Genomic DNA, 27,636 nt, shown 5'->3' with positions numbered 1-27,636 from the left:
TTGGGAGCTGGAGGTCAGGATTTTTTTAACTGTATGCTCAACATACTCAAATATATAGAAAATAAAAAATTTTTGGTCATGTCAAAAAACTTTCCCAGAGGGCTGTGGATCATAGGGTCGACTGTTATTAGGTCGGTAGCGACTAGGTAGACCACAAAAGGTTGACATGCACAAGGTCAACATAAAAAGATGGACACAAGTAAAATATCGACATGAGTTTTTCACAATTAGTGTACCGCATATCCTCGATACTCGCTTCACTCAGCATGCTTCGGGCCCAGTGCCTTGATGCGCTCAGCACACTTTATCATTCCCGGTTCTAGTCCACGTGGATGGTAAAGTATGAAAAAGTTATACAAATGAGAAAAATTGGGAAAACACCATGTCGACATTTCATGTGTCGACCATTGTCATGTCATCCTTCACTTGTGTTGACCTTTTGTCCGAATCGAATGAATGCATATCAGCCATATGGTGTTGAACTATTGACTGTCAATCTAGACACTGTCAGCCTATCATCCGGATCCCTTTACAGAGTACGGTAGTATAATGAGATGCTATTATGTCGATTTTTGTCAACTGAAAATTAAGACATTAAGACATTAAAGTAATTTAGCCTGCTCCTGCGAGAGACACACGTTTTCTCTGGGTCATCTGCACCCCGTGATGGGTGGGCACCCTTCCCGCAGAATGGGGAGATAAATTAAGTGATCCTGGTGGTGGCAATGGGATTGAATGATACAATAATAATTATGTTTTTGCAAGTCCACAGCACATAAAATCCCAAGTGTGCATGCAGCTGTCTGCATCACTAATACCCCTTTCATACCGCGAAAATATCCAGGGTTGATCCCGGTTTGTTGCCGGGTCGACTTGGGTCAGCGTTTGGTGTGAAAGGGCCATGTTGAATATCTTATGTACCGGAAAAAAACCTGACAATCTGACCCAGAATAACAGCAGTGTTATTCGTGGTTCGGACCCGGGTTGCCTCCCTCGGCCCTCCCCCCCGGATGACTTCAGTGACCTGGCAGTAAGCAGAAAAACCTATGAGATCAAAGACCGCATCACTTGCCACACCGCAGGGGTCATCTACATGCTAGAATGCCCCTGCGGATTACAATACATACTGTAGGTAAAACAAAAAGGAAGTTACATACTCGAATTCAAGAGCACATCTGTAATATCAGAAACAAAAAGGAAACCCACAGTGTCCCGGTACATTAGTAGTAGTAGTACGTTTATTTATAAGGCGCCGCAAAGTGTCCGCAGCGCCGTACATAGCAAACAAACAAAAAAAACATTACACCGAGAAGCATAACAGCAACCCCACATCTCTCACCTTTGTGGGCCTAAAGAAAGTGAGGGTACCATGGAGAGCTGGAAACCAGGAAAATACTCTAACAAAGGAAGAAACAAAACTGATATACCACATGGGCACCCTCACCCCAAAAGGAATGAATGTGGACATGGAACTAGCCACTTTCCTATAAAAATCCCACTTCCATATATTCGCAACCACATTCCTTGTAGCTGCCCATATTCCACATACCCATCCCATCAGAAGAGCCCTACAACGTTTGAAATCACCCATTCACCTATATCATCCCCTAAAAAAGTTTGCGCATACAAGAACCAAAGTCGACTTTGGAAAACACCACTGGACGTTTTAAAGGAATAGAAGTGTTCACAACACACATATCACAGGTGTTTCCCTGTGAATATGTGAACACACTACAAGAGATACTTATAGGCCTCTGGAAAATTCACCACCATATATATTGATTCCTTCATTCTTAAGACCTGCACACATCTATACAAACTTCTTCGAAAACACCCATCTATACTGTCTCCCCAAACATATATGATCACCCAATCTTCAATATATAAATCCCCCAATAGTGATCTTTGCCATCCACCTGGTATACATATGCATACATGTATATGTATACACAATAGGTATAAATATTATTGGAACCTCCTCATTTACATATACTCTATATGTGGTGTGTAGATGTATATTTATATATATGTGTGTGTATATAGACAACTCTTGAAATATTCATCAGCTCTAACCCACACCAGGTCTCAGCATGTAATAACACAAAATATGTGAGACACATCTTTTACCTCTACAAAGCCATGTCTAAGTCCCACCCCCCACCCCCCTACCCTCATGTTGAATGTTTCATGTTCGATATTTTATGTTATATACAATCCATCAACAAGGAATTACCCTATTGCATAGAAAAAACAAAAGCACCCACACTAAGGGCAAGAAGAGAACTCGCACCACAATGATAGGGGGAAAACGACTATACCACCGCATGGAAACAGAAACAGAACGCCCCGCCCGTTACCCAACCATCCGCCAGAATGGAAGTCACGTAGCGTAAGGGCGGAAGTACACGGACGGACAGCCGCACTTACACAGGGAGAGTAAGGGCGGAAGTGACAAAGCCAGCTGAAGACAGCCGGCGTCCAGCCCGGAGGGAGGAGACTGTCATTAGACAGCGCTTTTAAAAAGGCAAAGGGGAAAGAACCTCAGAATTCACCTGCATCCTGAAGAAGCCTGTCAGAGGCGAAACTAGTTGATGTGAATACTCTGGACTCGCCCAGCGCTGCCCACACAGGAACAGCACCAGCGAGAGTCTGCCGGCAGACACTCACCCCAGCCTGACCTACAGGTAAAGGTAAAGTGACATTCCACTACCGCATTGTAGTATGTTGGATTGTGACATTCCACTATCGCATTTGAATTACAATAATCACGGAACCAATTTAGCTCACGCTAAAGGAACCATTGTATTGGCCCACGGCCGTCTAACACCCACATATTGGTACCAGAAGGACTGTGTTAGTCTTTGTCAGTCTTTGTTTGTTATCCACTTCCCCACCCTCCCTATTTGTTGGTATGTGTACCGGTACTAGATAGGCAACCAAAAGTCGTTATAGCCACTCACATCTGCCACACAGATTTTATAGATGTACCTTCCAATATTCGGATTTTATATCCATACCCCATTTTAATATACCTATTTTTTATTCACACTTACTATTTTATATACAACTGATGAATTTATTTATGTATTCTTAATACAAATAAAAGCATTTCTATTTTTCAACATATCAAAGTGTATGTGATTTGTGCATTGTTATCAGTATTATAATAATAACACAAACACTTATTAGCAAGTGAAACCGAGCGCAGGGTGACACCTTAGGGTGTGCAATCTAGATCACTTCTATCCCCAAGAAGTACCCTGTAGTATATCTCCAACACCCCGCAGCCAACCCACTTGCATCCAGTCTACAGCGTGATCTTCCCAGAAAACCGCTTTTGAACGACATTAACCTGGGTCAAACAGCGCAAATGCAGGTTCGACTCTGGGACAAGCCCATGTTCAAATCGTGGGTGCAATTTGGCATTTGAAAGGGGTATAAATGAGACCCAATATTAAAGAGCACATACCTGACAAATGCAGGTACCATTTCCCACCATCCCATCAGAGCACGTTCCTCTTTTGTTACATGGGGATGATGCACCACCAGGACATTCTGTGAAAACATCATAAGTGACTTCAGTACATTTATTCACATTCATGAAATAGAAAAACACCGATGTGTATAGCCCAGTGCACACATGTGAGGAATCAGCTGACTAAAGAAAAGTGTGGTCAGAAAGTGCAACTTTTTTGTTTTGCCTATGTTTGATTGGTGTATTGTTTGTATGATGTGCTATGGGGGTAAGCTCATTAGCAGGACATGACCATACAACACACTACAGTAGTTCTGCAATCTTGTAAAAAGGGTTTTTAGTTAGATTGCCATGTGTCTGAAAACATAGAAGTCTAAAATGTCTAATAGTTTGTGGGGTAGATGTACAGTAGGAAGCAGTGATAAGGGAGGAGAAGTGATAAAGTGCCTGGTACTTTATAACCGACCAATCAGCTCCTGACTACTAAGTTACAGGCTGGGTATAAAAATGGACAGTTAGAGGGGGAAATTTACTAAGATGTGTATTGTACTTCACATGTGATGTTGCTATGGGATCAGAATATACTTATTTATTTAGCACCCTCTAGAAGATAGTAGACAGGATCTGATTGGTTTCCCATAGCAACATCACGTGAAGTAGAATACACACCTTAGTAAATTTTCCCCAGAAGCTGATTGGCCGGTGATAAAGTACCAGGCACTCTATCACCTCATCCCTTATCACTGCTTCTTACATCTACCTACAGTTGCCCATAAACGGTGCAATGATCGTACCCGTTATGGGCTGGATCGCATCGCAACGCATGCGATTTGCTTGCGATGTGATCTGAGGGCAATACAAAAAGTATGTACAGCACAACCTTTTTGTACTGTGCAATGAGATGCCCGCGGGAGTGCACATTGCATTGCAAGGTGCAAAAGCATGGGAACCAAACGGATTCTAGTTGTCAGTTTCAAAACTGTTTTCAGTCACTTCTTGCTGTACTGTAATTAAATTGGCTGCTATAGGCAACCCCTCCACTAGAAGTATTAGGGGCCCACTTATCATTTAATATTTACGGCTAAATCCACAAAACACCAGTTAGCTGCCAATATTAACCTATCAGTACACTGTAGGTTACTGTATCAACATTGGGCAGTATCACTGGGCTACCGCCATTCTGAGATGGTGGTAGTCCATTGCAGCCTATTCCCCTGGTGGCAGTGTGGTCAGCGGGGTTGGTGGGGGGTCAGTGCCAACAGCGTGAGCACATCGCAGGGACGTGCTCCTTTCGGACACCTGTCCCTGCTTGTGGGGGATGATACATACTGCTGATAAGATTGCATATTACAATGTGATCCTGGGCGGTAAATATCACATTGTGAATGTGATCCTTGATAAATGGGCCCCATAGTACTGTAACTGTAACTACGAAACATGTTAGGAAGCACCTGCTGATTTTAACCTGTTGGACTTTCTGAGGATATATTGAGTTCCCAAGCTTTAATTCAAGCCGGCCTTTAACCTCGGTTCCTGGTCTACTCCAAAAAACCTGCATTTACAACTGCTACAATTGGGATACCACCACCTGCTCAAATTTTGGATATATGTATCGCATAATCATGAGGCTGCCTCTATGATTGAGGATTACAACTCACCCTCCAGCGAAACCTAATCCTGCAAGGTCTACGGACTCCCTTAAAATTACAATCTTCAACTTGGATACTTACCAGGGACCGCACCCATTCATCATTTGGGACTCCGACAACTAATTATATAATCTCATTTGTCCTTAATAATAATTACGTTATAATTTTTTTTTTTCACATCTTTATTTTATTGTGACAGTCACTTGCTGCTATACACATATTGTTATTGTCTTTTAATAATAATTAAAAATAGTAATCATATTGTTGTACTACCCAATTGATTCACTATTTAGATTAGCGCTCCACCACACTTTTTGTTTTTCCTAGTACTGTAACTATAGCCCTAAAAGCTTATGTGGCTGCACATGAATACTTTTTGATCCAATATAACTGATAAATTGATCCAAAATGTAACTTAGTTACTATACTAACTATACTATACTATAAATGTTTAGTTACTATTAGTAAACGTACTAAGGGTGGCATTTATTAGAGATCACTGTTGGGTTTTTGGCGATTTATATCGCAAAAACTGCCGTTTTTTCCCCCCCAAATCGACTACTTAATGGGTGGCGATTTGCGGCATAAATCGCACTTTTTGCCGCTAATTCGCACTTTCTGAAGTGGCGATTTACAACATCGCATCCAGATGTTTTCCCATTGAAAAAGATACAAATCGCTAATTTAATGTCTGCCGCATTTGGAAATCGCAAGCAAAATGCGATTTTTGCCCCCCAAAAAAACAGACCAAGTACAGGGTGGCGATTTGCTTAAAATCGCCAGCGTTTGAGCGTAGAAACGGTTAAATATCTCACAGGTGACCCACATAGCACTTACTAACTCCCCTACATATACTCCCACATGATTATGGACACCTGTGAGGCTGTTTGAGATGGACATTTTGCAGAGTAGACTGGAGGTGCTAGTGTGTCAGCTGGGGCGTTTGGAGGAGCTACGCAGGAGGGATGCTGCTGCTGCCCACCAGATCCAGGTACCCCGACCACTCCGTGCTTCTCGACGGTACCGTGCTAGGGTGTACCTGGACACCCTCTCTGATCAACAGGTGGTGGACAGGTTTAGGTTGAACCGACAGAACCTGTTGAACTTATATGAGCAGGTGAGAGATGATTTGGACCCTTGTGGGGGGCCAACTATGCAGTGTCTGGGCTGCAGAAATTAATGTGTGCCCTCCACTTGTTTGCCACAGGCTCCACTCAGTCTGTGAGCTCATGGGCCTTGGGGGTGTCACAAGCCACTTTCTCTAAACATTTTTCTAAAGTGTTAAATGCATTAAAGAAGCTGTGACGCACATATATCACATTCCCACGTTGTGAGTCCGAGTGGCAGGACCTGAAGGTGGCATTCTATCGGCTCTCAGCATTTCCAAATGTGCTGGGAGCCATAGACTGCACCCACATTTGGATTCGGGCCCCGCACGTGAGGGAGCATGTCTATGTCAATCGCAGGGGCAGACATTCCCTCAATGTGCAGGTGGTCTGCGATGCCAACCTCAGAATTCTCAGTGTGGTTGCAGGCTACCCCGAGAACTGCCATGATGCCTATATCCTGCGGCACTCAGCTCTCTGGGACCGTTTCCACAACAACACCATGCCAGAGGGCTGGCTACTTGGTAAGTCACTTACCACTGTTTACATGCTGTTTGCTTACCTATGTCTTTCCCTTTAACATCCATGTGTGGAACCTTCTATTCAAGAGTCATTTCTGTTGTAATTGTTTATACCAGGCCAAACAATATAGTATAGGCTGCTACTATTATGTGCAAATTACCCACATGATATGTGACCACACAAATCCCTTTACATGTTAGGTGACTCAGGATATGGGTGTCATTCATGGCTCATGACACTTCTGCGGAACCCACAAAGCCCTGCACAGCACCGCTACAATGCTGCACATATTGCTACCCGCAATGTAGTGGAACGCACCTTTGGGGTGCTGAAAAGCCGATTTCGTTGTTTGGACAGTACTGCAGGTACACTGCTATACCACCCTGCCAAAGTGGTTTTGGTTGTCCAGGCTTGCTGCATGCTGCATAACATAGCTTTGGGTCAACCAAATTATGTAGAGGTGGCCCCTGCTGCAGTTGTGCAGGAAGCTCAAACTACTCGTACACGGATGATCCTGCAGCATTTCACAGGTAATTTGTGTGTGTACAATGAATAGTAATGGGGAACCTGTAACACACATACATTGGTAACATTACATTTTTCCCTGTCCATGTTAATTGCCCAGAAGCAGACCAACAATAATGGCCAACCCCTGCAAGCTACCCCACCACAGCATACTTTATGCCTGGCAACATGATAACACCTATAACAATGTCAAGTAAGTACTGTAGTTTTCTGTGTGTACAAATGTTGGCTAATACAAATTAACATAGGCTTAATGGATGGAGGTGACATGGATCATTGATCTCAGGTGCTTGAAATGTTGCAAAACAAGTGGCGCCTACATACAGTATGCAATTCCCAATGCTTATCCCCTTCAAATGTGACTATTTCCTTAAAATTCCATTACAAATAAGCACACACAACCCAAAGTCCCGTGTCTGCTAAAATGTGACTAGTTGACAATACATAATAGAACAGTGTGGGTAATCATTTGTAAAGAATGACAACAGGTTTGCTGGATGCAAATAATTTTTACTTGCAGAAAAATTTAGCCATAGGCCATAGCATATGAAACATTTGCAGGAACAATCACTGCATGAGTGAAGGAAAAAAAGATTGAACATGATACACATGTAAATGCTCATAACATTATTCATGTTTAAATACAGGCCGGGTATTAGCACCCTTACCACTAGTGGCACCACCACCCCTAGTATGGACACTACGCCGTGGGGGAGTAGTGGGGGACCCACTCATGGGTGTGGAGGATACACTACTGCTTTGGGTAGATGTGGTTTGGTGCTGACCTAACAAAGTAGTTGCACTGAGGCTGATTTGCGTTTGTAGGGACATCAACGCAGTTGTTTGCCCATTAATTGCTTGGGTCTGTTCAACCATATTGGCATTTAGACCTCTAAAATTTGTAGTTTGACCCTGAATGGCCCAATTTCTGCTAAGCGTGTGTCTAATGTAGAGACAAGACGAATTTGTGTCCCTACATTAGCCCACACACTTTGAGAAATTTGTCTCATTTGCAGAGCTATGTTACGCACATACCCCTTCACCGTTTCTAGTTGGGTGGTCTGCACCTCCATATAAGCGAGTTGTTTTCCCTTAAAAAGATGGATGGATTGCGCCAACTCCTCCGCACTAGTGGGGGTGTTGGTGGCTGCAATGATTGGGGGCTGCTGCCTATGTGACTGCGTATAGGGGGCCTCATTGACTGGGTGTGCTTGGTTTTGTGCAGGTTCCAACGATGGCACCGTCTCCAGGATGATTTCACTCATGTCGTCCATATTTTGCATGGGATCCGTTGGTTCAGGCATCGGTTGTGAAGGACCTACACATGAGAAAAGAGTGGTAAGTATGCTATGCAGATTGGTGTATGGTGGGTCATGTTACCTTAGTTGGGATGGTTAGGTGTTGCTCATGCATTATGCATTGGCACAGGCTACTGTGGTGGGGACAGCCATGTGTGAATTGTGCAATGTGTGTGTGTAACACTATGATATCTCACCTGCAGACTGGACAGTGTGCACAATTGGATGTGGCTGATGTTGGTCAACAGCAGGCTGGGACTCCAGAGCTGGAGCTGTTTGAAAGAAGAAGACATTTTCCATTATTATCATTTGCACCTAACTGACACTTTTTTACAAATATGCAGATAAAAACTTTACCACAAACAAACTTTTTTACCCTGATATGGTTACATAAGGAATGTGAAGACTTTGAACTGAAGTGGTTATTTGAGTATTATGACTGTGAACGATATTTTGAATCCACTTGCAAATAACAGGAAAGAGCAGCAGATTAGACATGTAAAAGTGACTGTAAAGTGCTTTTCCAACTACCCAGAGGATTGATATGGATTAACAATCAAGTACACTGCAGGCCTACAGTGTTTAGGACAGCACACATTAATTGGATCTGTGGAACTACATAACCCAGCAAAATGCACAGTCCATTATTTAGCAATGCAAGGTAGCAAAATGTGATTTTGCTGGGATATGTAGTTCCACACACAGCAATCTTTTGGACACATAAAGCATAGCACCATAAGAGCATGCGCACATGACATATCAAAATGTGTAGTTGACATGTGTGGACACTTACCAGTTGGCGGTGGAGTGGGGGGCCTGTCTGTGTTGGCAATGTGGATGCCGGGAAGCACCTCCGGTGGGATGATTCGGCGTAGCAGCCTCTCATAGGCCTTAAAGCGGACCTCCTGCTTAGGGCCACCTCCTGTGCGACAGGCCTCTTTCTTCTCCAGGGCAAGCTTGGCTTTGAGGAGGCGCTTGATGTCATTGTATCGCTTTTTGACGTTGCGCACACTCCTCTTGTGTGTGCTAACTGCATTTACCGCGGAGGTGATACTGTCCCACATCCCCTTCTTCCTTGCCACACTTGTGCGATGATGGTGAGGACCAAGTAGGCGGTCATACAGGGGCAAGAGTGCACGCACCAGGGCCATATTCTCCTCATAAGAGAACCTGACTTTCCTCCCACTAGCTGTACGAGCTGCATCCTCCTCCTCCTCCACATTTTCAGCCTCACCCTCTTCCTCCTCCTCCTCCTCCTCCTGTCCTGGTTCTTCCCCCAGCACCTCCAAGTCAGCTTCCTCTGCCTCCTGCACAGGCCAGTCCACCTCTGAGAAATCCCCCTCTTGCAGTTCCTCCTCTGTGTGCCTGGCACTCTGTTCCTCCTGTGAGGACACCTGGCTTGTGCCTGCTTCCTCCTCATCCTCCATAGCCACCTGCTCAGCTTCCACCATGTCCTCTCCCTGGCGCAGCTCTTGCTGGGAGCATGCTGGCTCTCCCTGTCCTGCCTCTGGCAGTGCTGCCTCTCACTCCCCTACCTCTCCCAGTGGTTGGGGTATTTGGGCCCAAGCTGGCTGTCCCTCTGCCTCCTCTGCACCTAACAAATCCTCCTCCTCTCCTCTCCATCTCAAACGCCTTACTCCCTTTCAAAGGGTAAAATGGCGTCTGCGCCCCTTTATATAGGGGGTGTGATGCGTATTGCAAGGGACTAAGGTGGGCCAATAGGTTAGCATGTTGTATGGGCTGTTCAGGTGTATTGGTGTAAATCGCATTCCGGTTGGCCGCAAATACGCACATGACCTAACCCGGAAATCGCACTTTTATGGCGTATAACATTGTCTCAATTCGCACCTTATCGACGTCTATCGCCATCTATCGCACTTTTCTGGCGGCTTTGCGCCAGCCATTCAATACGCGATTTCTTGGAAAAAATGCGATATAAAAAACGGCGATTTGAGTTAAAATCGCATTTTCACAAAAACGGTCAACACAATAAATCTCGCCCAATGAGTCAGTTTTGGGTCTATTAAATACTGATGGACAACAGTTATCAAAATTGCAGTCCAAAAAAACCAGCATTTGGCATGCATGGAGCTCCACTGTAATTTCAAATCAGCCGTCAAAGCCGCAGTCAATATCCCAGCAGTGGACAGGTCACTCCTGGTCACTCTCCATAGAAATGAATGGGGATGCACTCAATGTTCCCTCTAATTTTATGAAGGCTGTGGGCGGCAAAAGATTTTGGTTGTGCACCTTTGGAAGGAAATTTAAATTTTTGTGCATCACTTATATATGACTGAAATATGACGTTCAGCATTTGTGTTAACTTTACTTCAAAATTATATATATTTTTTTTTTAAACACATTTTATTGTTGGAACATGTCAGAGTACAAACAGCTGAAGTCTCAGAGACACGGTACACACAAACAAGGAATGTAAACAATATACGAGTCTAGTTTTCCGCGTTGTCGTGTTCCAGAGTAAAAGGGGAGAAGAGTGGATGAGAGAAGGAAATTTTCTGGTTTTTATAAGAGGCGGTAAGAAGGGGGAGAGAGAGTGATAGGAAAAAGAGGAGATAGGAGAAAAGAAAGAAAAAAAAGAAATAGAAAAAGAAGATAAAAGCAAAAAAGAGAAGGGTGAAGGGCGTCCCTCCGGCGGCAGCGGGACACCCTGTCCCCTCCAAGGAAGCCAGGTGGTGTCACGGTGTCGCATGGAAGGGGGGTGGAGGGAGAGGGCGGGGGGGGTTAAGGGGGAGGGAAGGTTGAGGGAGGGGGTGGGTTTCCGCTAGTCTATAGCATATGGTGGGGGGGCGTTCTGAGAAGTCATCCAAGGCGTCCACACCTTATGAAAGGATTTGAGAGAGTGGCGTATAGTTGCGGTCATATACTCCATTCTATAAGTATACCATATACGGGCAAGTATTGCCTGCATTGGGGCCGGATCTGGTTTTTTCCAGTCGGCTGCTATTTGACAGGTCGTTGCAGAGATAATATGTCGGAATAGTTTATGCTGGTGTAGGGTAAGCATGGGGGGTTTAAGTGGAAGGAGATAATATTTGGGGTCTAGAGGGACAGCAATTCCCATCAGGTTAGAAAGTAAGGTTTCCACCTCTTTCCAGATTGTAACTATCTTTGAACAGTTCCACCAGATATGAAGGAAGCTACCCTCTGTCGTACAGCCCCTCCAGCACCTATCCGACGTGTTAGGAAACATCCTATGCAGTCTGGATGGGACATAATACCAGCGATAAAGGAGCTTATATGTGTTTTCTTTAATTTTCACGCATATCGAGCTGGAGGCCGCGTTGTCGCGAATTTCCTCCCAGTCCTCGTCATCTATGGGGAGACCTAGATCTCTCTCCCAGGCCCTCTCATGTGGAGCCCGAGAGGAGGCCGTGCTAGTTTCCAGAAGGGAGTAAAGTGTTGAGATTAGGCCCGCGGAGGAGGTTCGCTTCCAACATATGTATTCATAAGATGTTAGAGGTCTGGATATAAGAGTTGGGGTGGTTTTAGAATGGAAGTGTCGGATTTGTAGGAAGCGGAAAAAGTCCATGTTCGGGATTGCTGTACCCTCTCTTATTGCGGCAAACTGCGGGAAACTAGCATCGACTGAGATATCGTTAAGGTAATAGATGTTATCTTTTAGCCAACTGGAGAGGGAAGAGCGGCTCATGCCTGGAGGAAAGGCTGGGTTATGGAATAGCGGAATTAGAGGAGAGGGGAGTGGAGCTAAATTGTATGTTTTGTTAACCTTGTCTCACACCGATAAAGCGCGGGAAACCACCGGGTGGGATGCAGCTGTGTGAGGGCGCTTGTTTTTAGGTAGCCATTGCAGGGAAGACAAAGTGGACAATCCCAAATCGTCCGCTTCTATTTTTACCCAAACTTTCTGTGTGCCCCATGGGTTGCACCATTGGACATTCTGGGACAGCCGCGAGGCATAGTAGTATCTCCGGAAGTCCGGGATACCTAGGCCACCTTGATGGGAGGGTCGTTGTAAGAGTTTTAGCCTTATTCTGGGGCGCTTCTTGTCCCAAATAAACTGAGTGGTTTGGTACTGTAGTGATTTGAATACATAAAGGGGGATATATATTGGCAAGGTTTGGAATAAGTATAGGAGGCGCGGGAGGACACTCATTTTGACTGAGTTAATCCTACCAATCCAAGAGATGTAGTGGGAGGACCATGTGGACAGATCTGTTTTAATTATCTCTAGAAGACGCGGGTAGTTGGCCTGAAAAAGTTGGTGATAGTGTTGAGTCAGGTATATGCCGAGGTACTTGATTTTCTTTCTGTTCCAGTTACATGGAAGCTGTTTCATTAGTTCGGATTTGGAGGATCCGGGTATGTGAAAATCAAGGACCTCTGTCTTTTCTACGTTAATTTTGTAGCCAGAGTGTTGGGAGTATTGCTGTATTTCTAAGAGTAGGGGGGGGATTGAGCTGGTCGGGTTTGCGAGGGTCAGAAGTACATCATCGGCATATAACGCAATTTTGTGTTCCGATGGACCAGTTTTTATGCCCTGAATAGAGGGGTTGTTGCGAATCCTTGCCGCCAGGGGTTCCATAATGAGGGCGAAAATAAGCGGGGATAAGGGGCATCCCTGACGTGTACCATTCGCTATTTTGAAGTAGTCCGACATGACTCCGTTGACAGAGACCCGAGCAGACGGTTTGCGGTAGAGCGCCTTGGTGCCTTCCAGAAAGGCCCCCGAGAAGCCCATCTTTTCTAAAACTGCAAAGGCAAAGGGCCAGGAAATGCGGTCAAATGCCTTTTCCGCGTCTAAGGCTAGGACCAAGGCGGGGTTTTTCTGCTTTTGAATGACGTGGATAAGGTCTATTGCTCGTCTCGTGTTATCCGACGCCTGGCGACCAGGAATAAAACCGACCTGGTCTGGATGAACCAGAAGTGGGAGCAGAGAAGCAAGCCGGCCGGCCAAGACCTTAGCGTAAATTTTTAAATCTACATTCAAAAGCGAAATTGGTCTGTAGTTTGCACACCCGGTCGGGTCTCTGTCAAGTTTTGGGATCACCACTATGTCCGCCTGGGTGGCCTCTGGGGAAAAAGAGGCACCCTCAAGGATGTCGTTAAACAACACCACCAGATGGGGGGCTAGTTCCAGTGCAAAGCGCTTATAGTATTGGGCCGTGAAGCCATCGGGACCCGGGGCAGCAGAGGAGCGCATTGAGCGAATCGCCGATACTACCTCCTCCACCGTTATCTTTGCGTTCAAGAAGGAAAGATGAGCATCTGAAAGTGTGGGTAGGGTAGTGTTGGGGTACTTGTTTCCTATCTGGGCGCCCACTAAGTTAATTGAGCACCATGCTATTCTCCGTAGTGAAATCTGATCGCATCGCATCGTACACATACACGATATTGAACGATGCGATGCGATGCGATGCGATCCGATTCGATTTCCCATAGGAAACAATGTTAAATGGCTCAATTTAGCCAAATTATCATAGGAACAATAGTAAATGGGCCAAAAACACCCCTGAACATTGAAATGTCCCCCCAAAAGTAGTTGACGCCACCCCACCATCAACGTGAACCCGAAGCGTGGCGAGCGCAGCGAGCCCGCGAGGGGCGGCGGTACGCGTCCTCCGACCTTTTCATGCCCTACTATCCACTAGGGCGTGGAGTGAGAATAGAATAGTGTGGCGAGCGCAGCGAGCCACCGAGCCCGAAGCGTGGCGAGCGCAGCGAGCCCCGCGAGGGGACGCGGATACCTTCACAGGTAAACGCGTCCCTTTGCGGGCTTTCCAGGTGTCCGCGTCGCCATGGACACCTGGGAAGCCCGCGAGGGGACGCGTATAACTGTGAAGGTATCCGCGTCCCCTCGCGGGGCTCGCTGCGCTCGCCACGCTTCGGGCTCGGTGGCTCGCTGCGCTCGCCACACTATTCTATTCTCACTCCACGCCCTAGTGGATAGTAGGGCATGAAAAGGTCGGAGGACGCGTACCGCCGCCCCTCGCGGGCTCGCTGCGCTCGCCACGCTTCGGGTTCACGTTGATGGCGGGGTGGCGTCAACTACTTTTGGGGGGACATTTCAATGTTCAGGGGTGTTTTTGGCCCATTTACTATTGTTCCTATGATAATTTGGCTAAATTGAGCCATTTAACATTGTTTCCTATGGGAAATCGGATCGCATCGCATCGCATCGCATCGCATCGCATCGCATCGCATCGTTCAATATCGTGTATGTATACGATGCGATGCGATCCGATTTCAGTACGGTGCCGTACGTAGAAAACCTGGGCGCCCAGATAGGAAACAAGTACCAGTGTTGGCTAAGTAGGCAGATAGATTATCTGTATCAGATGTGGATGCGGGGGAAGACTCACTCAGGTTGTACAGAGCTTCATAAAATGCTCGGAACTCCTCCGCTATTTCTTTAGGGTTATAGGTGTGTGATCCCCTTATAGAGGAGTATATTTTATCAATAGTTCTCGACGCTTGTTGGCGCCGAAGCTTGTTGGCCAGGATCGAGTCTATCTTATCCGCTTTGTCATAGAACCGTTGTTGAAGTCTTTTAAGAATATTGGCTGCTCTATGGGATAAGAGTGTATTGAGCTGACCTCTGATCGAGTCTATCTGGGACAGTAAGGCAGGTGTGGGCGTGCTTTTATGTTGATCTATTAGCGATGTTAAATGAGTTTCTAAGGTGTGTATCTGTGCCTTCTGCTTTTTCCGGATAGAGGAGACCTTGGAGATTATCAGGCCCCTGATGGTGGCCTTATGGGCTTCCCAAATGGTGGTAGGGGAGAGGTCAGGGGAGGAGTTTTCTTTGAAGTAGTGAGTAATAGCAAGTTTAACTTCTGCTAACGAGAAGGGATGTTCTAGTAGGGAGTCGTCTAGCCGCCATCTATAGGTCCTCGGGGGACATTCATAAAGATCAATGAGTATGTAAATACCTGCGTGGTCAGTCCAAGAAAACGGCGTTATGCCTGCCTCTTTAACTCTAGGGATCAAAGGGGAAGAGATGTGGATCATGTCTATCCTAGAGTAGTGTTGATGGGGGGCCGAGTAATGGGTGTAATCCTTAGAGTGCGGGTGCTTTAATCGCCAGGAGTCGCTCAGTCCATTATGCTTTAAGGCTGCAGTAAGGGTGCGGGTAGCTCTGGGAATAGTTGACGTTGAGGTGTGTGGAGGTGGGGTGGATCTGTCTAGCAAAGGGTCGATAATAGTGTTGAAGTCTCCTCCGATGATTATGTGGCCTTGTGCCATTCTACCTAGGCGTTTAAAGAACGTGTCAAAGAATTGAGATTGGTCTTGGTTGGGGGCGTATAAAGAAACCAGGGTCACAGTAAGTGAACGAATGGTTCCGATTACCAAAATAAACCTCCCGTCAGGGTCAGCAATTGTTTTAATTGGGACAAAAGGCACACCCCTACGAATCAGGATAGCCACTCCTCTTTTTTTGCAGTCCGCCGATGCAAAATTTTTTTGAGAAAACGAACGGCCCTTGAGTTGGGAGTGACTGCCAGAGAAATGTGTCTCTTGCAAGAACACGATGGATGCGTTTTCTCTTTTGCAGGCTCCCAGGAGGATCGTTTGTTTTTTGGGCGAGTTCAGGCCATTAACATTTATGGACAATAATTTAAGGGCCATCGTATGGTATGTCACAGCAAGTTATTTTAAGAATCAAATTACAAGTGTGGGTAGACTGAGGGGGAAAGGGGGACCTCCCTGCGGGGGAGGAGGGGGGGAAGGCAGGAGGAGGGGGAGCGCCACCGGGAGGACACCAGAGGAGAAGAAAAGATAAGTGGTAGATGAGAGGAAAGAGCCCAAAAGGGCTAGTACCCTGAAGAGAAGGGTCCCATGTGGGGACCGCTACAAGGAAACAAATTATTACATATAATCTAAACATTTGTGAAAGGGAATTTGGGGGGGATAAAGAAGCATAGTGCTGGCGTGTTGGAGACCGCCAGGACCGATAGCATCCCAAGCTATAGGGGTCTGTAGGGACTAACTAAGCTAGCATACTATAAATCTCTACGTATTGAATTATTAACTCTACACTTTAAACTAAACAGAATTAACATTACCACAGAGGTGTGTCTCACCCATAGAGGGTCGGAACTGTAAGCACACATGTGGAGCTTACTATTTGTAATTCAACTTTGGTAAAGATGAGAGAGTTCAGTTAGGCTCGCCGTTTTCCACTCGGTGACGAGAAACCCTTGTCCATTCTGGGGGTGGGGGGGAGTGTCGCTGTGGTCTTGGGGTGGAGGGACTCTCGTCGGCTTCTGTTGAGGGGGACGGAAGCAGGTCCAGTTTTGCCAGGAGATCTTGACCTTGAGTCAGAGTCTTGATGTTGTGCAGAGAGTCATTTGCCGACACTTGTAGCATGAAGGGAAAACCCCACCTGTAGCGGATTTTGTGTTGGCGAAGGATTTTGGTGACCGGCTGCAATTCACGTCGTTTTTGAATGGTCGAGGGGGCTAGGTCTTGAAATATTTGTAGTTGGATGTCTCGGAATTTGATAGATGGAGAGTCTCTGGTGGTTGCGAGGATTTTATCTTTTGTTTGATAATAGTGGAAACGGACTATAATGTCTCTTGGGGGTTGTGAAGCCGGGGGTTTCGGGCGAAGGGCTCTGTGGGCCCTATCCAAAAGGCAATCCTCGTCTGTTAGCGATGGGGCTATTTGTTGGAAGAATTCTTTCAGGAACGTTGGTAGAGAGGACCCGGGAACGGTTTCCGCTACGTTGCGGATGCGCAAGTTGTTACGCCGAGAGCGATTTTCTTGGTCTTCTTGTCTTTCTTTAAGCGTCTCTATCTCTTCGTGAAGTCTGGAGAGTTCCTTATCCAGACGGGATTGAGAGCGGCATAAGTCGTCAGTTTTAGATTCTAAATCGTCAGTTCTGGTGCCCAAGGCTGTCAAGTCGGACCTGAACTCCGAGACTGCCTTGGCGAGCTCTTGTTTGAAGGCACTTTGTACCCCTTCCAGTAGCCCGGACATCACTGCTTGGATCTGGGGGTCTATGGATGTTTCTACCGTTCCAGGGTGGGAGGGAGAATCTGAGAGCTGCATGTTGCCTGAAGAGCTCTTGGATTTGGAGCCAAAGAAATTTCCGGTTGGCTGGGGAGTTTTCTTGTTTCTTTGGGACATAGTGAACAAGGCCGTTGGGGGCCGAAATCAGCAACCAGGGTGTAGACGTGGTATTTGTGGAGTGGAAATGGCAGAGGTGATCAGTAGAGAGGGATAGCTTCGGTCCTAGTGAGTCCAAGAATTTACTCAGACAGGCATGTTGGGTAGTGTGACCTCCACGGAGGGAGGTGAGCTATATTGAATGTGGGGAGTCTCACTCTTCTATCTGCTCAGGGACCTGCCCTTGAGCTGATTTTCCGTCGCCGGCTGTGCCAGGTATTGCGGATAGGCGGTGTGTCACGGTTATCTGAGGAGATGATTTTAGGAGGATATGTGGGGAGAGAGCTGAGTGGAAGCCCAGGCTGGGTGCATCTGCTCTCTTCACTAAGACTTGGCCTCGCCTCCTGATGTTAATATCTTTTCCAATACGGAGCAGCTCAGTGAGTCTCCTGTGTGTTCACACGGGCTGATCTCTTTTGGGTGCTATCAATGGGGAAGGGGGTGAGTCTGCTGGTGAGGGGGTTGCACCGCACGGCCAAGAGGGGGCTGGCAAGTCTTCTGCAGCTGCTGTATGTGGGAGGACAATAGGGGGGCAAATGATGTTGGCAGCGGGCAAGAGCTGTGGGATCAAAGTGGCTGGGCAGGCTGATATGAATGGGAGGGTGGGCGGCTGCCTTGACTGTTGTATTGCTGTCAGGCTGAGGCTCCCAGGCTGGAAATGGAGAGGGGACACTGCGTTGGGTACGCAGCAGTTATAATGGCTGGTGGTACCAGCAGTGCTGTAGTGTAGGCTGGTTGGGCAGGGGTCCCTCGTTTGGTGCTCACTGTCTAGCGGGGAGCTGTGCAGATATAATGAGCCTCTGCCTCAACCAATATGGCCGCCGTGTCCAGATATCCCTGCTGTGATTTTGGGCCTGCCCCAACCAATATGGCCGCCGCTCCTATTCTTGTGCCTCCCTCGGAGAGAGGTGCTTTAACTGCCTGAGCCTGGCCACGTACAGGGCTGTGGGGGGCTTATGCAGGCTCCAGACGCTGTTTGGGCTGCGTGGTTGTAGCTGGGAGGCAGCGTGGGAGCGCGTCTGCAGCTGTCCCCGCTATCCAAGATGGCCGCCGCTGGGACTGTGTAAGCTTATATGCAGCTTACCGTTTCAGGTGAGGGGGTTAGGAGCCCGGGAAGGGGTCCGGCAGCGTCAGGGGGGCGTTGGGTGAGGGTGCAGTGTCCGGGCTTCGTCCCTGGAGCGGTCCTCCCGCGATCTCCGATGCGGAGCTCCGGCGGCGGGTGGGCTGCCTACTCGAGGTCCCGGCTTGATGGGACGCTAGGCCGCAGTGCTCTGAGAGCCACAAACGGGCCTCCTGGCACCGCTGTTTTTTCTGGATAGGTCGTCTGGTGGTCTGGGGTTGTTGTGAGGGAGAATGGGGTAGGAGGGGGGTCGCAGGAGGGTATTTAGACAGGTTTAGGAGGCTGGGATACAGGAGCTCTACGTGAGTGCAGCTTTCCTCTTCCCCGGTCAGGCCACGCCCACTTCAAAATTATATTAAACATACAAAACACAGCACACAATGTAGATAATGGGTGAAACACACATTAATTGAGTCCACAACTGCAAAAAGGGGCCACTGCTGCTTTGTGCGCTCTGTTGTAATGTCCGTGCGCATGCTCGTCGAGTTGTGTGCGCGCGCGCACAGCTTAGAGGGAACACTGGTCATGCACTGATTTGTCAGAGTGTGGACGCACATTCCCATTCCATTTTTTTTTGTGTAGTGTTTCTGGATAGATAGAATGCAACTCTGTATAGATACAAGCAGCACACACTATTATTTAATATACTTTATATTTAACTTGGGCGTGGCCTAATGATAGGTTTGTGGCCTATTTCAACGAGGCCATGCCCCATTCTCGCCGCTGTGGGGGCATGGCTAGTGGCTCTCTGAGCTGCTGGCTATATCCCAGCCCCTCAGGCTTCAGAATAGGTGCATGCGCACAGCGCCTATTCTGCAGCCTGTGGGGCCGGGGAGATAAAGACAAAGGGGGACAACCAACCCCCCCCCCCCCACACACACACACCTGCCGTGGGACACTGCCAGCCTCGGGCGGGACACAGGAAAGTCCCAAAAAAAAGGGAGGTTCCCGTGAAAAGCGGGACAGTTGGGAGGTATACATATGACTCAGGACACATATATGCACACACACACAAACACACACACACTGTAACGGCAACGCCGTTCCTGAAGCTCACATAAAAAATGACGTCATCAGGAATGGCGTTCCGGGACCTGCTCCAGGCCGCCCGGCATCGCCTGCCCGCTTCCCGCTCCCCTGCCCGCTGATTATTTACGGAGAGAGACGTGCTGCTACTGTAATGTAACATTCACCTCTCACGCTGGACCGCTAGCCAATGGGTGCTTGCGGTCCAGCAGCCAATCAACTGGTGGCTGCTGGACCGCAAGCGCCTATTGGCTAGCGGTCCAGCGGGAGATATGAATTTTACATAGCAACACGTCTCTCTCCTGGACTGCTGGGAGACGGGAGCAGGGCTGGCAAAGTAGGGAGCAAGGCTTCATGAACACAGCGCCACCGTCCCACCTGACCCACTGGAGGTTACAGCTCTGCCCCATTGCACTCCGGATGCAGAGCCTCATATTGCTGCTGTGGACCACCAAGCCGTGTCGCTCGGTGGCTGCCTCTGGCTTAAAGCCCCAAGATTCCCGACAGCTGCAGTGATAGGCGCACAAGAGAAAATGCGCTCTCTTCTTCAGTATACAACAAGCATCACGACTACCATGGACAGAGAGGCAGCGCCGGGGCCAGCATCCCAAGCAGGAGATCACTTCTCTGAGTGCAACAGTTCAGGTCACTGGGTGGGGGAGGTCACTGTCCCTCTGTCACCCCCTGTGTTCTGTCACCCTCTCTGTGTTCTATCATTCTGTTTTCTGTCGCTCTCAAACCCTGCCACTCCGTGTTCAGTCACTCTTATGTGTTCTGTCAGTCTCACCCTGTGTTCTGTCCCTTGTGTTCTGTCACTCTCAACCCCTGCCACTTTGTGTTCAGTCACTCTGTCACCCTCCCTCTGTGTTCTGTCACACCCCATCCCCCATGTTCTGTCACTTTATTACAACCTCCCTCTGTGTTCTGTCACCCACCATCCCCCCCCTCTGTGTTCTGGCACTCTTTCACCCCACTATGTTATGTCACTGTGTGACACCCCCCTTTGTTTTCTGTTGCCCCACCTTCTGTGTTCTGTCAGACACCCCCCAATCTGTGTTCTGTCACTCTGTCCCACCACTGCCGTGCTTCTGTGTTCTGTCCCTCTTTCAGATACCCCTCTTGTGTTGTCATGGCCTCTTTGTGTTCTGTCACTCCCACAGAAAGGAGTGGCCACAGTGGATCACAACCGGTGCCAGATGTGGCATAATGTGTTAAGGGCATTACTGTGTGAGACATAAGGCATAAAGGAAATTGTGTCATAATGTGTTAAAAGGGGCATTTTTATATAGCATAATGTATAAGGGTCATTACTGTTGTGTGTCGTAATGTGTTTAATGTGGCAATAAGGGGCAACAACCTGTGGTGTAATGTGAAAAATAGTCGCTACTGTGTGGTGTAATCTGACTTAGGGGCACTAGTGTGGCATAAATTGATTAGGGATACTATTGTGTGGCATATGTATAATGGGCATCACGGTGTGTGGCATATGTATAATGGGCATCATGGTGTGTGGCATATGTATAATGGGCATCACGGTGCGTGACATATGTATAATGGGCATTACGGTGAGTGGCATATGTATAATGGGCATTACGGTGAGTGGCATATGTATAATGGAGCATTATGGTGTGTGGCATATGTATAATGGGAATCTCTTTGTGTGGCATATGTATAATAAGCGTTACGGTGTGTGGCATATGTATAATGGGCCAATTCTCGGGGTGCAGGTTGCAAAACCGCGGTATAAAGTAGTCTTTTCCTGCAATGCTGTGCCCCTTGCAGTGAGGCTACACCCCTGTTTTTTGGGGTTATTATCCACTTTGCTGTTGGGGATTGTTAGGTTACTGCCACTGTTGGGAGGAATTATATATTTTTCTTTTTTTTTTTTTAACTGTAATGCCCCGCCCCTTGTGTAGCTCCTTCCACATCACCGCCCACTTTCTGCCCCCGCCCACAGTTCCTGAACCTATTTTCCTACAAAAATAGCACTGTGTATGTATATATATATACACACACATACAGCCTGTCCCCCCAGCCTCTCTGAATTGTATTAATGTTAATACATGTTAAAGCAGCAGCACAAGCTTTGCTTTATTTTGGGGAGATGTGTATAAAAAAAAAAATATATATATATATATTTTAATACACATCTCCCCAAAATAAAGCAAAGCTTGTGCTGCTGCTTTAACATGTACTGTATTAACATTTGTACAATTCAGAGAGGGTGGGGGGACAGGCTGTAAGTACACTGACAAACTTTTAACTTACTGTGCCATCGCGCAAACACTGCTGCGCTGACTGCCGGGGATCAGGGAGGAGGATGGACGGAGCTGTGAGCCGTCGCTCACGAACTCCGTAAAGATCCACAGGAGGAGTTGCACGCTGCCTCCTCCTGCCGCTGCCGCCGCCCATCGGATCCATCCCAGCAGCAGCGTGAAACAGTCCTGCACGCTGCTGCTGCTGGGATGGATCACGTGGGTAGCAGCAGCGCAGCCATCCTTCCTCTGGACCGCGGGAGCAGCTGTGTGCGCCCGCATGCGCACTAGCCCTCCCGCGGCCATTTTAACTTTGGGTAACTCGAGGCTGGCCGCGGCCACCTTTAATTAGGGCGCAGTGCCACGGCCCAGCACAGAGAACGATTATCAGGTTATCAGGTTTAGCAGCCCCTTCTGCTATAAAATGTGCCGGCCCACCGGGAAACGGCCCGGTTTCCCGGCAGTCTTATCCGCCCCTGGAAGGAACTGATTGCCACTGATGTTTTCAGAGTTGGTCTCTAGCACAATACAATAAGGACAGGACAGCAGAAACAATGGCCCAGGCTTTATTCTCAGAAAGAAGAGAAAAAGTTGGTAGGAGCCAGATCTCAGCCATCATTACATGCAGAGGATAGGAATTGTTACTAAATCTATTGAAATATCTTTTCTATATTCTCTTAACAATGTTAGTAGCAGTAGCCAGAGGCGTAGGGAAAGCGGAGCCAGTGGAGCACACGATCCGGGCGCCGATGGAGTCCTGCAATCAATAATTCACACACTAAATGCAGCGGGCAGCGTGCATTGGGGGCTGCCCTGCCCAGCACCTGCCTGCCCTGCTCACCCGGTCCCTGCCGCCGCGAAACCGATGACGTTGTGAACATCATGGTAACTCACTTCTCCCTGGCCAAGCTGCTGCTGCTGCTGCTACTCGGGCTGGCTCCCGGGCAGCGTTGCACAGCAGAAATAAGGAAGACCACTCCCTCCTCCCTGGCTGCAGCAGCGTCGTCATCCTTCCCAAGTGCTGGCTGTAGCCTGGAGGAGGAGGAGGTTTTATGCTGTCGCGCTGCCCTGCTGTGCTGTATCAGTGGCGTAAGTTCGTTACAGTTGCCGGAGGCAAGATATATATTGGTGCCCCCCCCCCCCCACACACACACATACAACCCTACATATAAAATATTTTTGTTCAGATAGATAGATAGATAACAAATATATTTAAGAGGTGCCCCCTTGGGAGCAGGAGCCCGGCGGCAGATGACTCCATTGCCTCCCAGAGTTCTGCCTCTGTGCTGTATACAGATGTAGCCGGCCACATCTTTGCAGGAGCTGGTGATTCTATAGTCAGCCCCCACCAGCGGCCGACTACCGCCAGGGGCGCGCGCGCACGAGATACCCCGTGGCAACAGAGCCTGCCTCCGGTCCCCTTCGCCGCCCAGACCCCCGCCCCCGATCTGGGCAGTGTCTCCCTGAAGCGGAGATGGGCAGGGAGACACTGCCCAGCCGCCCAGTCCCTATTGCCAGGCGCTCGCCAGTGAAAGGGATCTGGCGAGCGCCGGGAACAGATGAATCTGGCTCCATCTGTATACTGTATCTCTCCTCAAGGTGGATTTTTTTGTTTTTTTTAATAAAGATAAATAATTATGGGAATAATCATGGGGTTTGGGGGATTGATGGGGCCCGGGGGAGGGGTGGTGGTGGGGGGTGAATCTCTCTCTTTTTTCTGCTGCCACCCTGCTGTGCTGTATATATCTCTCCTCATGGTGTGTTCTAGTTTTTTATTAAAGATAAATAATATTGGAAATAATCATGTGGTTTGGGGGACTGTTGGGGCCCAGGGGGAGGGGAGGGGTGGAGGGTGAAATATGCCCCATAATAGGTGTGGATACACCCTGGACTATATATATATATATATATATATATATATATATATATATATATATATATATATATATATATATATATATATATGGGTACACAAGAGAGAGAGAAGGTTTCAGCGCCAAGATATATATATTTGTATACAGAAGGATGCTGATACTTCTAATTATGTTTTAGGTGTTTTTATTATACCTAAAAAAGTAATCTATGTATATTTTTGTGTAAAACACTCCCCACTCAAAAAAGTGGGTGTCAGCACGAGTCCAAAGCCAGACATTGGTGAACCGTCTGTACAGGGTAAAGATTTTTGGGGAACTATATTTTTGGAGCTCGGCGATCGGTTTTAAAATAAAGTTTAAAATTAGAATCAGATATTCAAAGAAATGTCAGAAATTTATTTTTTAAAAAGGGGGGGGGGGGGTAAATACATCACGTAATAAAACAAGGACGACAGTGCACTCTAAGAATATATGGTGCTGAAAATATGTGCTCAGCAATAATAGTTAATAAATACAATGGTAGTCCGTTGCTGGGATGAACGGAGCCAGCTATCCTGTTAGCATAAATATATTAATTAATATATTTATGCTAACAGGATAGCTGGCTCCGTTCATCCCAGCAACGGACTACCATTGTATTTATTAACTATATTATGATTTACCTCCAAAACGCTCTTATGTATTTGCTAATTGCTATAGTTCTTAATTGAGGGACAGGAAGTGATGTAAGCTTGTCTCATACTACAAATATCAGCTCCTACCAGTTTGTCCACACCCCCTGAGGAAGTCTGTTTAGACGAAACATGTCGGGCAGCTTTTAACCTTGTCTCCTCTCTAAAGCTAAGCGGTTTTCCATATCTTTTACCGTTATTTTTATGTTCCCGTTTTTTATGATCATATGAATGTATTGATAGTGCTCTTATCTTAGCTGAGCAGATTTTATGGTGTTTTTTAGTTATTCTTTTTATTGCTGAGCACATATTTTCAGCACCATATATTCTTAGAGTGCACTGTCGTCCTTGTTTTATTACGTGATGTATTTACCCCCCCCCCTTTTTTTTAAATAAATTTCTGACATTTCTTTGAATATCTGATTCTAATTTTAAACTTTATTTTAAAACCGATCGCCGAGCTCCAAAAATATAGTTCCCCATATATATATATATATATAAAATGACAGTTGGGTTCTCAGGTTGGCACTCTGGTTAAAGATAAAACTGTTCCGGTGCCAGGCACATAATGTGGTTAATAGAAAGCACTTACCCCCTCGCAGAAAGGATTTGAGCCGGCACACGGTAGTAGGTGAAGAAAAAAAGGGTTTATTGCAATTACATCATTGCACAAAGAGAAAGCTGCCGACCTGACAGCCGTTTCAACTGCATGTGAGCAGTTGATGAAAACATGCTCAAATCCTTTCTGCGAGGGGGTAAGTGCTTTATATATATATATATATATATATATATATATATATACATGATAAAAATCAATTCACTAGTACTCATTGACCTGGAGCTTGTAGTGCCAGTCCCCATCCATACATGTCCGGGGGGGTGTCCTATCTGGAGCGGCTGTGGCAGATGTCACTGGGGAGGTGGGGAGGGAAAGATTGTTGCCTCAACATATGGGCCATTTCGGTTTAAACCCAATAACTATCAAAAGCAGAGCAATTAGTGCAAGTTTGCAATCATACTGTAAAAAATCCTAAATCACTTGTTTCGGGTCCCTAATCCAACTGTTATTCTCTTTTTCATTGCAAAATTCTCCATATCCTGTTATGGTGTTTCAAGTACAGTACAGTATATGTGACTGAGGGGCAGATTTATTAAGCTCGGTGAAGTGATAAAGTGCTGTTTGAATATAATTCCTTTTCATCACTCTCTGACACTTGACATCGCCTGGTGAACTTTCTGCTTGATCTGATTATTATGATGTCACTACTGATCATGTTGATCTTGATATGTCTGTTTTGCTCTCCTGCTGTCTGGGTTTATTCAATGGATCACTGGACAGGACACAGTTCCCAGGCCAAAGTGTTCTACCTATCTACTCTTTGCTGCAGTATGCAGTGTGACGAGTATTTCTGCTAAGGGTTAGCACCCAAAACTAACATTAGGAGAAGCAAATCTGAAACTTACCCATACAATCATGTCCCCAAAACCCAGGGCAACACTTTGGTGTTTCCATTGTACACATATGTCGACAACCAGGTAGTGAGAGAGAGTATGATCTCATTTTCAGAAAATACCTTAAAAGAAAGATACAAATAGCATTAGCTAATGTGAATAATTTGAGTAAAAAAACTATCTTCTGGGCTAAACTTACTAAGGGACCAACCAGAGTATAAAAAGCATGTTTCAAAAAGTAACTAAAAATGATACTGATGACTATTTAATCATTATCAATATTCAAATACATAGTTGGCAGGAAATGTACTGGATCACGGTGGTATTATTTAACTAAGTGATCAGCTAATTAATACAGTAGGAGCATTATTCCTAAATGTGATCTATTTAAACATAGTCATGACATTTTTTAAAATGTATTAATAGAAGTGTCTCTTTATGATATCATTGGGAACACTTGTGTGTGCATGGGACTTGCCAAGGTGATAACTACTGCAAAAAAAGAGAGAGAACATTTTTCCAATGTCTTGAGAAATATAGAAAGGCTGTACAGTGAGTGATAAGTATGTAGGTCAGGTGTAGCCCGTCAATTACTGAGAACAAACAATATGCTAACGCTTTGTACTTTATGAAGAGAAGCTGGGTTCTAATTGTGTAATATATTTTGCCAATCTGTTTTATGGAATATTTATAGAACAGAAATTCAATATACAGGATTTATAAATAGTATCTATTTTTTTCTTCTAAGGTGCAGGGTGGATTACTCATGGTGTTGAATGTTTGGGTAAAGTTCCAGGTGTAATGTATTGTCTCTGTTTTAAACCTGCAGGTAGTGCATATGCCATAGATTCTGTGTAAAGTGCCCGAATCCATGGCTTTTTATGTGCATTAAACTCCAGAGGGCGAATTTAATGTGGTGTTCACCATGCAGTTCCTGGGCTTCTAGGAAAAATAAACATTGAGCGCACTCTCTCTGACTTAATGCATGGGAAGGCAGCACTTAATTGAATAGGTCCGGGCTAATTGAATATGCCCCCCTTATGATCATGCAAAACTATATCTGCAATTGCGGATTCTGTGTTTGTGTTCACACAAATCAGTAGTTCTCATAGTATGGCATGTATTCAATGCCGGTGCGAGCGGCCGGCGAGGGGGTTAAACTGCGAGGATCCCAGAAAACCAGTGATCCTCGCAGTTTAACCCCCGCGCCGGCCGCTCGCACTATGCAACGTTCCGGGGGAATCCTCGCCGTCACAGAACGGCGAGGATTCCCCTAAACTGCGAGAGCCGAGGCTAGTGCAGCAAACTCGCTGTAATTAGCCTCGATTCTTGCAGCTTTTGGAGGCACATACGCCAATTCTCCCTCGCTCAAAAAACGGAGCGAGGGGGAATTTGCATATGAGGGGGGTCAGTTGAATACTGACAGGGTGAGCGGTGACTGCGAGCAAAAAGTCCTGCTCGCAGTCACCGCTCGCCCACGGCATTGAATATATGCCTATTTATCTGAAGTAGA

At 46.6% G+C, this 27,636-nt stretch overlaps 1 protein-coding gene across 2 annotated transcripts in view; it reads right to left on the bottom strand.

Moving 5' to 3' along the window:
• The window catches only part of LOC146074318 (stabilin-2-like), a 324,893-nt gene that overhangs the window by 283,001 nt on the left and 14,256 nt on the right, over positions 1-27,636 (bottom strand). For both annotated transcript variants that reach the window (XM_083182261.1, XM_083182263.1), the window contains exons 3-4: positions 26,136-26,245; positions 3,470-3,555 (exon numbers count right to left, since the gene is read on the bottom strand). In XM_083182261.1, the coding sequence (XP_083038387.1) occupies positions 3,470-3,555; positions 26,136-26,245 (196 nt within the window). The remainder of the gene's footprint in view (positions 1-3,469; positions 3,556-26,135; positions 26,246-27,636) is intronic.

The sequence above is a fragment of the Crinia signifera genome, chromosome 4 (assembly GCF_055691185.1).
Source record: "Crinia signifera chromosome 4, ASM5569118v1, whole genome shotgun sequence".
In the NCBI taxonomy this organism is placed as follows: Eukaryota; Metazoa; Chordata; class Amphibia; order Anura; family Myobatrachidae; genus Crinia; species Crinia signifera.
The sequence above is the reverse complement of the archived record's forward strand: the minus strand, read 5'-3'. Positions and strand labels throughout refer to the sequence as shown.